Source organism: Drosophila rhopaloa, unplaced genomic scaffold (assembly GCF_018152115.1).
Source record: "Drosophila rhopaloa isolate 14029-0021.01 unplaced genomic scaffold, ASM1815211v1 contig_3, whole genome shotgun sequence".
Lineage (NCBI taxonomy): Eukaryota > Metazoa > Arthropoda > Insecta > Diptera > Drosophilidae > Drosophila > Drosophila rhopaloa.
Window position 1 is genome coordinate 6,144,395 of NW_025335123.1, and position 11,256 is coordinate 6,155,650.

Consider the following 11,256-nt stretch of genomic DNA (forward strand, 5'->3'; position numbering starts at 1 on the left):
CAAAAACGAGTCCAGAAATAATTTCCTGAATTGAACTGGCCGCAAATGTTTGTTCAACTTTTTTCCGCTTTCAGTCCAAGTGTCATTGATCGTTCATATTGATGTTATGATGATTTGGCTCGTGATATTCACGTGCTCCATTCCGTTCATCCCGCCTCACCCTCTTTTTCTCTGGATATTTCTTCCGTAGTGTCACAAGATTCTTGTTAGATTTTGAACTTTGGACGCCGCCGGATGAATGGGCGAACCAATTTTGATTAGACTTTATTGCTGCATCACGGCTGGAGATGAGATCATATAATGATGAAACTGACCGTCTTGTGATGAAGTTGTAGCTTTTTAATCAGAAATTTGCAATGCAATGTATCTCCAAATTGTCTTTTTGCGTGGTACTCTCGTAATTGTCATTTTTGTAATATTTGGGACACCTTTTGTTTTTGGTCTATATGATATATACGCGCAGTTCACGTTTGACTGTAAGGGTATTAAAACGTCGGCTTGCCGAAGTCAGCTTCATCATAATAATATTATAATCTCGGGTTAAATGGGAAAGTATAAAAAACAACGAAGATATGTCGAATTTCAAATTATTGGATTTTTCCTTTGGAAGCTTTATGATATATTTTTTATAAATTTTAAGCAGTGTTTCTAAAATTGTCATTTATTCAATTTTGTCCCATGTCAGCTAAATATACCCGTCAGATCCGCTCAGTTCCGACTTAAAAATTAAAATTGAAAAACTGAAACACCCAAAGCTTATAAATGATAAATCCTTTTTCTGACCTGACATGCAAGGTGCTAAATAGTAATTAATTTTTTTATTTAAAGTTAAATCATCTAAAACTCCTCAATTCAAAACAAATGTGAAGAAATTGGTATAAAACAATCGGACAATTTATTGTACAATCTGACCAAACAATCAACTCAGGTTATTTTTTGCACATTATTTAATACTTAACTTAATATTTTATACATTTTTGCATTAAAGAAAAATTAAATAGCTGAAGTACTTCCGTAAGGTTAGTTCCTCTTTTGTTAAGTAATTTTGTTACCTTTACGATGCACTCTCGAACCGAATCAATGAATCACTTATTTTAAATTGTTAAGTTTTTGGCATCTTAATTAACAATTATCGATATTAAATAAAATTAATTTGCTACACTCGAATCGTATATACACAATGAACACGCAGAACATAGTTTACATAAAGATAGCGATTAAATTTTGGCTAACGTTAGGATGGATGGGGGAACGGAGTTGGTCCTGGAATTGCTGGCACTGAGTACGACTAGACAGGGCTCGAAGTTAGATCACTCAATGGACTTCACGGGTGTCGAATTTCGTTTACGGGCGCGGGCTCGAATAAAGTCCTCCAGGTACCAGCCCGCAAAGGCCAACAAACAAAGGGCATTCAACACGTTGAGGGTAAACGCATAACTGGTGTGATCCTTGCAAAGTCCTGGTTATGGGGAAGAAAATATAGGGATTAAATCAAACAGTGTATTTTTTAAAACAGGTGTGGAAAACTTAAAGCTGACTGTTGAAGATGCAGTTTTGTTGTCTTTCATGTTAAAAATAGCTTTGACATGCTATCTGCTGATGATGCATCGTCTACAACCAGCTTTATACAAGAACCTTCCCCTAGATTCCACAAAAATAGTGCTAGTCCAGTGCTACTCACCAATAAGGGGTCCGAACATCATCGAAAAGGTTCCGGACATGAGCAGTTGTAGGCCAGCGGCCGCTGGCAATCTCTTCAGCGGCACATAGCCGGGAATGATAAGCGACCAGAAGACCGTGCGGAAGGCCTTGTTCAAGCCCAGAAACAGGAATATGCCCATCATCACGTAGAAGTTGGTTGTGAACGAGAGGAGCATGCGGCCAATGCACATGCCCAAAATTCCCACAACAAAGAAGGTTCGGTTGCTTAGATTTATCTTGGCCGTTATCACTGGTATGAGGAATCGCACCACCAAATCAAAGAATCCCAGTGTGGACATGGCCAAAGCAATCTGATCATCTTTGAAGCCCAGATCGGAAAGGATAAAGGGTGTCAGAATGGCAAAGTTAATTTCCACAAAGTTGATCAGCGTGATGCCCATGGCCAGGTTAACATAGGTGATATCCCTCAGTAGATCCATATCGAAGAAGATCACTACTTTCATATAGAATGGCAGCTTCTTACGGCGCTGGCGCTCCGCCTCGTCCTCTAGCTCTTGTTTCTCCTTTTCGGTTAGCGCGGTGGAGTGGTCGTGGTCCTCATGATCGGAGTTGTAGCCCAAGGCCTCCTCCTCCTTAATGCTGTGACTCACGGAAATGCTGCGTATCTGTCGCCCAGGATTCGAATCCCTGCTGCTCAGTCTCTTGAGCTCCACGTGACCATTTCCATCGGACTTTTCCCAGGTGTTCACCCGATTGCGAGTGCCGCTGCTATTCAGTGAGGCCCTCGAGCCGAACCAACCGTCGTTGGCACGGGGCAGCACCGGAGTATCTGGCTCCACAACATTCTTGATAATATCCTCATCCTGATCCTCGCGCTCTGCCAAAGGTTTGTCCAGCTGCAGTGCCTCCGCATCGTGATCCCGCTTCACCACATGCCACTTTACCGGCTGGTAAATCAGCGAACAGGCTATCGTGTGCAGTGAGACGCCGGCGAAGAGGAGTGTTGTACTAGAAACTCCATAGAGGGCCACCATGTAGGTGGCGAAGTAGGGACACACAATCGGTCCCAGGCCAGCCACTCCGAATTGGAAGGCCGTCGCCGTGCGTCGGTTCACCTTGAAGTATGTGTTAACCGCCAGCGAGGAGGCCGATACCGTCAATCCTCGGCCGAATCCGTATATGATCGAGAAGCTCAGTATGTAGATGGGGAAGGTGTGGGCGAAAACCATCCAGAAGAGGCCCAAGAAGGTCAGAACGGAACCGAACAAGGCCACCGCTCGATATGTGTAACGTCGGAAAAGCGGGCCGTTCAGCAGACCTTTTGATAAAGAACATTTTATTAGTTTTTATTCCTTAGTCAAAATAGTATTTAAAATGTTAAATGTTAAAAAAAAGTAGTTTTGAGTAAATAATTTAAATCATTGTTTTTGCCCTCAATTTTTTTTTAGCTTAAAGAATATTTTACAAATCGGAAATTTACAAATAGGACAGGATATGAATATTTTTTTTGTATATAAGATATTAATTTTTTAATTTAAAAAAAAATATCAATAATCATTACTTGCATTTCTTCAAATGCATTGTGGGCCAGAAATTTTAAATGTTAAGACACATTTTTAGATGGCGACGTGGAGGTATGCAATAAGTATTTTTTGTTTGCATTTAGTTCTTGTACGAGAAAATATAAGGAATACAGCATACCCTTGGGCTGCATTAGACCATGAAACTTCCTCAACTTCATGTTAAGTCAATACTTAAAACAGTGGCTATCGATATTTCAATAATTTTACAGCCTTAAAAATATACCGAAAAAAACATCCAACAAAACTATATGAAATGTTCACAAATTAAAGTTATTATTTAGTATCTCAAAAAATGGGCTTTTATCCAATGTTCGTGTTTGGTTGGCCTAGTGTTTACTGAATTTCTCATGAAAGCTCGCTTAGCTATATAGAAATGGAGCTTTGCAAAATATTTAAATCAAATAAAAAAACAATCGAGTGATTCAGCTGAGGGGCTGGTCATGAATTATAAAATCATGTCCAATGTTCCTATACTAGATTCAGGCAATAAATGTTGCGAATGCGCTTGTGGATTGCCAGCAGTATATCGAATCGCGTACTAATAACCATTTCTTATTCTCACCCGTAAATGCAGACACAGCGATCTGTGTGTTGATGATGGTGGTCAGTTCGGAATTGGAGATCCCCAGGTCCTCCATGCGCTTGCGGAAAATGATGCCGAACTGCTGGGCCAATGCGAACGTCACCAGCTGGAGGATGAGGATGGGGGAAAAGCAAAGAGTTATACTCGTATCTACGTGGATAGGTTGGCTAGGGGAGAGATAAATGAGATGGTTTACTCACAATGTTGAGGCCACTGGCGACGGACACCAGCCAGCCCCATCCTCCGTCGGGCGCCACAAAATCATCACCCAGATCGCTCTTGTCCCGCCTCTTTTTCGCCGGATGCGATCCTTTCGCTGGGCTCTGTGGCTGGGATTGGGCTTTGGAATAGGAATGGGGCGGAGGCACTATCTTGGTCTGTTGTTCCCCCGATCCATTCTTGGGGAGCAGCTGCTCCTCGGTTGGTCTCAGTCTGGATAACTCATTGTTGTTATTATTGTTCTGATGGTTCCCATTATCGGTCATCTTGGAATTGTGCGCTGGGCGTCTTGGGTTAGGATTTGGGGATAGGGGATTGGGTTAGTTTAGCGCTGCGGGCTTTTGGCCGGTTGTTGCATTACTGAACGGATAATGGGTGGGTGGAACCAGTGAACTGCAACGCTGTAAATTGTATGAGCGTATGATTAAAAAGTATTAATATAATAGTTTCAGCTGTTGCTACACTTCGGATTATATGGGAAGTCATATTTATAACATTTAATTCCAACCGATATTTTAAGTAAACATAATTTATTTTCATAAAACCATAATTAATTAGTAGGATTTTAATAAATTACCATATTAAAGCCAAATCTTAATTCTGTGTTTTTATACCCTTGCAGAGGGTATTATAATTTTGGTCAAAAGTGTGCAACGCAGTGAAGGAGACATCTCCGACCCTATTAAGTATATATATTCTTGATCAGGATCACCTCCTGAGTTGATATAGCCATGTCCGTCTGTCTGTTTTTACGCAAACTAGTATATATGTCGGAACGGCCGGGATCGGCCGACTATATCCTATAGCTGCCATATAACTGATTGATCGGAAATGCCATAACTTTGGTGTTTGTAAAGTTAGGGATTTTTTATGAGTATTAAGAATGCATCATATGAATAATTTTGGAGAATATAAATTACAGAGTATTCTGCAAGGGTATATCAACTTCGGCTCCGCCCGAAGTTAGCTTTCCTTTCTTGTTGGTTTACAAGTAGCTAACACAAATCGAATTATTTTGCTATTAACTTGTATAACTGTATTGGCGTTGACTTTTATGAGCAATTTAAATTTAAAAAAAAATTTGTAGTGCCAAAAAAAAAAAAATTATTGACTCATTTATTTTTATAAAGAACTCATTTAAAATGTATATATGTTGATTTCTCAACCATAACAAAAAGAGTATTATGATAACAATAATAACGGTATCACTAGTTCCACATGGGGAATTTTTGTAAATATTTTATTATGTTTTTAAATGAAATTCCCTTTAATTTATTTTTAGGCACATGCTTTAAATTAAATTGTAACGTTTCGAGCCGGTTTAATGTTTTTCCAACTTCTCAATGCTTATTATACTTTCTAATGAACTGATGGAATCCCATAGTCAGTATAAAATTATCAATGAATTGCACACATACCGTATTTGAGACAGCCAGAATTAATAATAATAAAGATCGGAAACGAACCAATATTTGAACTTCGGCAGAATTGATTTGCACACAGGCCAGACAGCCGTTTACTGCTAAATTTGTTTTTATTTTATTTTTTTTATGAGAGCTTCGCGAGACGGCGGGACAAAAGCCTCAGCCTCAACTGACCGATCGTACCAGTGACATTTTGGGCAACTTTTTTATTTCTTCTTTTTCCTTGAGGGCGGTGGTAGGGAGATATTTTTGAGACAGAAAACGTGACTGCCAAATAGCAACAATAACTATCTAAATAATACCGACTTAACACCCATTATATAAAAACAGTAACAACAGGGCATTATACGTCAATGGATTCGATTGTTAGAGATCGGCCGAAAGAGCGCCGTCTTATCTTGCCCGCAATTTTATTTCATTTCAGAGAGCAGCAAGTTACGAGTTTTATTTTCTTTTTCATTTTCGGAATCGGAATCGGAATTCGTATTCGAGAGTTTGCTGACCAGAAATGAGTGTGTTCATCGTAAATACCTGCGCCGACGTGACAAATACACAGAAATATCGAGATATATGTCGGGCTGGCGGCATGTGTTTTATATGAGATCATTTGGTGGGGCGGCGGAAAAGGGTCCGGGGGACATGTGATAAGGCACACTCCTTCGCCTACCGATATCGTCTAATTATATTGTTGCTCAATGGTTATATCCGCATCACAAGGTTATGGTTACTAAAGCATTTTCAAACCAATCAATCGGCGAATTCACTGCACACAAAAAAATTTTAGCTTTCCCTCTTTACATTTACAAATAAAAATTGTTGAACCATTTTTTTTCCTATGATTTTTTCATATTCAAGGATTTATTTATAATACATTTTTAATTAAACTATATATTCAGCTATTCTACTTGATTTGAATATATTACACTTACGGCTAAATGTTCATGTATGGTATTTCAAAAAAAATACTTATTGAAAGATAAATAATAATATGTTCAAAACAAGTTATAAAAAAAACAATAATTAATTTCGTTCTGCCTGAATGATTTTAAAAGGTACACAGTTGTTCTTAGGTTATAAGTTCTTTAAACTTTCGATCCCTAATCGACTTATAATACTAAAAAAATTGTATGTAGTTAAGTAATTAAAAGGCAGTAAAAATAGTTGAATACTTTAAGCCTAACTAAGACCAAGTTTTTAATTGATGTTAAACAAACCAAATTAAGTGTATTGTTCATAGAATTTTTTGAAGTTTTTATTTGGACCGTTTACTATTCTGCTTACTTACTTTATCGGACTCCAACTGGCGTCTAAGTAACTTGGGCTAAAAATTATTGCTGTTTTGCGACTGCTCCAGCCGCTGAACCGAACCAAACCGAACCTATCCGCGAATGACCACTGCAAAAAAAAAATTATGGGTATGCCAGGGTATGGACAGTGGGCAGAAGATAAGATTCGCTAGATTAGTTCGCTTTTTATGCGATATATAATAGGCAAAACGGAAAACGTTTTGATGTACTAAAGGTCGCGCTACACAGAACGGGTTGATCATTAAAACGCTGCTCAAATATCAATTTTACAGTGTTTTAATTGCCAGGCAATCGTCAACATGTACATACATCTATGTATATGTTAAACACAGTGGGTAAGAGTAGACTTTTGACTCGCTTATCACAGTTTTGTTCAGTTCGATATAACCGCATATACACATATAATGGGCCTAATTGACCTCAAGCCACTGCCACTCGAAGTGAATCAGCTATTTTCTTATCGAACTCGTCGAACTTATCGGACATGGATACGCTTATGGCCACAACTGGAGAATTTTTCAATGCCATCCAATGATCGAACCACAACCTATCGATCAGGAAGCACATGGCGGCAATTGGCAAAAAGAACCAGACGAAAAACACGTGATTATTGGATTATTAGTTATATATAATAGTCATTAACGATCATGGGAATAAACATTTTACACATAGCTAAATTCGATGATCTAATTATTATAATTAAAAACTGTGTCTTATCGAAGCTTTAGTTTTATTTATAATAGATGATAATTATATAATAGCTCGAAACTTAAAAACTGCTTTTTACACTCGATAAACAGCGGTAATCAAAATTACCTAAAAAGTGTCAAAATAGTCTACATTTTTTGTACAAAATACGTAAAATATCTGGGCTGTGCAAGATATGCAGTTTATTTTGTTTTCCAGTGTAGTAAACAAAATTATCGAAGCAGCACTTGTAGACATAACAAGTCGAATCAGTTGATACTACATTTTATGTAATAAAATAAATATTATTTATTATTATACTTCAGATAGTGAATTAATTTTAAAAAATACTTTGACCGCTGATCAATTGCAGTTTCCTGATGTTTCCATCCGTTTGATTAGCTCGCAAGGAAGTTTGATAATGACTGGTGTGTTTTGATTGTCGGATCTTTTTAATATATAAGTACTTTGCGCACTTATAAATTCCAAGATTAGAGTTTCGGGGGAAAGGCCATTAATGAGCTTAAAAAAAACTGGGTGTACGTATATTAATGGCCTCAAGTGCTTGATTAACACGCGACGTCGCTGTCGTTATTAGTCGTTTAAGACGATCCAAGCCAAAAACAAACATTTGTATAATTAGAGCTTTCTGCTTTATACGACTACATCTCCCTCCGGTCTCCCCAAACATGTTCACACTCCATAAAAGAGTATTTGCATTGGCCCAACAAAGATGATGATCCCGCGGCTGCCATAAAAATATTTACAGCACTGTAAACAGAATTTGGTAGCCACTGTGCACTGGCTGAAACGGTGTTTTGTGGTGCTCTATAAACCGTAATCGTTTGAGAAAAAATAAGGCGACTTTGATCGATTTTTGATTGATTGGCAACAGAACGTCACGTATGCACCGATATCGACGTAACATTCAAAATATACTTTTGAATTCGAGACAAAAACAAAGTATTTAAACTTAATTTCACAATAACCGGACTATTTATAGAATACAAAACAAATTAAATGGTTGAAATATATACATTTTCTTGTTCCAAACTGGTGAAATGTTTTTCTATTTCTGTAATATCAAAGTGAATTCTAAATTTCTTTTCTTTTAAGCATGGCACGAAAAAGTTTTGTGTTTGTCAACATAAATGTGACTTTGATTAGGAATTGTAGAACATTCGAAGTTTCCCTACTCGCTGATATTTATCTAGTTTCGCAATTATTATTTTTTCCGGTCAGCTTTTGCTAGATTAAAATAAATCATTGATATATGATATGAATGGAGATAACTTCATACTTATAGAATATACAAATTTCACAACTATTATTTAACCCGGTGTAGTTTGATTTTAAAAACTAGTTTTGATATAGAAGTTGAAACTAATTTGTTTTTAACTATTTCTGATGTTTGAGTACCCAAAATTCTGTGTTTTTCGAAAGATGCACGTGCTTAGCGAAAAGCGCGCGCTTCGAGAAAAAAAATATAATTTGGTTTGACCTAGTGCTAATTGCTACTAAACTTAAATACAAATGTTAGCGCACACACACACACATCCAAATGATATATTTATGTATTAGGGCCGTACGTTTTATTTTTGTAAATGATTTTCCTTTCTCTTTGTTGGTTGTTGCTTGTTTGTTGCGTTTGTTGTTGCAGGCTATGCTGCTTCACATCACTTGTAAAGTTAAAATACAAAACAAAAAGAAAAAAAAATAAATAAAAACGAGACGGCACAGTACAGTCAAGGTCAAGTAAATAGAATATATATATTCAACAGGCGACGACTTTTCCGTTACGTTCAGCAGCGCGAACTGAACTGAACAACTTTGGCAATTATAGTATTAAACACCCAAACAGTGCACACACACGCTCACAGGCAATACTTGCTCACTTTGTGCACACTTTTTGTCGCAGTATGTGTGATATTTTTTGGTCTTTAGATTTAACTTTATCGTTCCTTTCGCTCCTTTTGCTTCTTTTCGGCTTTATTTGCGTTTGTTGTCGTTGTTGCTCTATTGCTTTTTTGATAACGGAATTATTTTTTGTTACCACTGTATTTGCCTTACTGTTGTTGTAATTAGTTTTGTCGTCGCAGGCGCGATTATCAGACGTATGTTTGTAAGTGGATGCGTACATACGAACATCAGTATACATATAAACATACTGAGCGCATTACCTACATATAAGTACGGCTCGCTCTAAAAACAAAATAACACAACTCATAAATACATTATGATAGCGATGGCGATTAGAATGTGAATTTACCCACCGACCGCCACCGTGGAACCAAATATCTCTTACGTTAATTAATTGGGAAAAACAATTTGCATAAGTAAGGCCCCAATGATATTTTATTTATTGGTTTATCGTTAACAAATAACTGTTAACATAAAGATATAAAAAAACAAATCGAACTAAGTGTTATGCTAACTTATTAATTTGGGATTAAAAAAAAATCTTTTAAAAATTGCCTTCGATGCTCAATGACAAAATGCCTTTTTATAATAACCATTAAATCCGCATTTTTACAATAGCTCTGACCTTTTTTTTTAACATTTCATAGAGCCAGATGCAAATGTTATTAAATTAAATGTTGATATTAAATACCAAATTGTTCCTTTGTAATAAAACAAATCGAATAAAGTTTAGTTATTATCCTAAGACTTTTTTATGCTTTGTTGTTTATCAACATTTAATTGCCTTATTAATAGTGGGAGATTAAACTGTCTAGTAAATTCAAATGGTTAATATTAAGCATGGCCTGTTTAAATTTAAAATATTTTCATATAAATTAAAACAACGACAGTTATTTGAAATAGGTTTAGAGGTTCAAATCCCAGAGTGCGTATTTTTTCCACAGTAGACGCTACCTACAGGAAATGCGCATAGTTGACCGACAAGCGACAAGTAAATTAAGCCCTTGGTTTGGGCCCAATGTTGACAGCTTGTCACTGGGACTGGGACGGGAAACCCACTCTGGACAAGACAAGTCCTATCTATCACGAGTTCGCATTGCACTCCAAGGGCGTCGGGACCCGTGACGCATGATGAGCAGATCGAGGATTATGCGAAAAGTGAAGGGGCTCGACACTGGGCCGGGTGCGGGTAATTTTGATTTTGAAACTGAGATCTTCTGTTTCGCCATTTTTTGCCTCTGACAGATTATCAGCTTCAAATGCTAAAAATAAAATTTATAATATACATATATATATTTATGTATATATGTTTTTTTTTGATGATTGTGTGAGTAACACTATCTCTAGAATTTTAGATTTCATCCAAGAAAAACAAATTTTAAATATTTAATTGCCCAACAATAAAAATGTTCTGAAAAATGTTGGCTTTACTATTTTTGTAGTATGTATTCTTGTAGAGCTATGATACTAATAAAGATAGGAAGAAGGAAAATACCTGGTATCGAAACCTTTACTCCCTATCATCTAGACTGGTCAGAATTTGAATTCGGGTTCAGCATTTCCTTTGCGCCATTTGCAATTGGCTGATAACAGCAGCAGTACACATTTCATTTGGAATTTGGCTTTTAAATTCGATTTTTACCACTCGGGTGCAAAGACCAAGGTGGGTGTGTCGACCCATAAATAAAACAACAGCCATTTCTTATTCGTCCAAGTGACGACGATCATGACATGGCCATATAATCGGGAATATGTATGATTATTTGAGACCTAAGGCGCAAAGAGGCCTGCCTCCACCGCTAAAGATAAGCTCCCTGGAATTAGACTATATGAATCGGCTGGGTTGGCGGATGTCAAAGATTCCATAAACC

General features: G+C 37.1%; 1 protein-coding gene across 3 annotated transcripts; it reads right to left on the reverse strand.

Annotated features, from left to right (window-relative positions):
- Positions 1–872: 872 nt before the first annotated feature.
- On the reverse strand, positions 873–9,276 carry LOC108042977 (monocarboxylate transporter 9). Of its 3 annotated transcripts, none has more exons than XM_017121502.2 (5): positions 9,055–9,276; positions 4,029–4,448; positions 3,808–3,934; positions 1,682–2,980; positions 873–1,459 (listed from the first exon to the last, which is right to left on the reverse strand). In XM_017121502.2, exons 2-5 carry the CDS (start codon positions 4,311–4,313, stop codon positions 1,311–1,313), a joined length of 1,860 nt encoding a protein of 619 aa, XP_016976991.1. In that variant the 5' UTR covers positions 4,314–4,448; positions 9,055–9,276; the 3' UTR covers positions 873–1,310. The 3 variants fall into 3 exon arrangements, with proteins under 3 accessions (XP_016976991.1, XP_016976994.1, XP_016976992.1); XM_017121505.1 differs by lacking the exon at positions 9,055–9,276 and adding an exon at positions 7,817–7,835; XM_017121503.1 differs by lacking the exon at positions 9,055–9,276 and adding an exon at positions 6,757–6,875.
- Between the last annotated feature and the right edge of the window lie 1,980 nt (positions 9,277–11,256).

Bases quoted from the DNA above. Each gene is read 5' to 3' on its own strand.
- LOC108042977 (XM_017121502.2), bottom strand. From the start codon at position 4,313: ATGACCGATAATGGGAACCATCAGAACAATAATAACAACAATGAGTTA. The intron at 3,935-4,028 runs GTGAGTAAACCA...CTCATCCTCCAG, and splicing joins TCGCCAGTGGCCTCAACATT to CTGGTGACGTTCGCATTGGC. The intron at 1,460-1,681 runs GTGAGTAGCACT...CCCCATAACCAG, and splicing joins GATGTTCGGACCCCTTATTG to GACTTTGCAAGGATCACACC.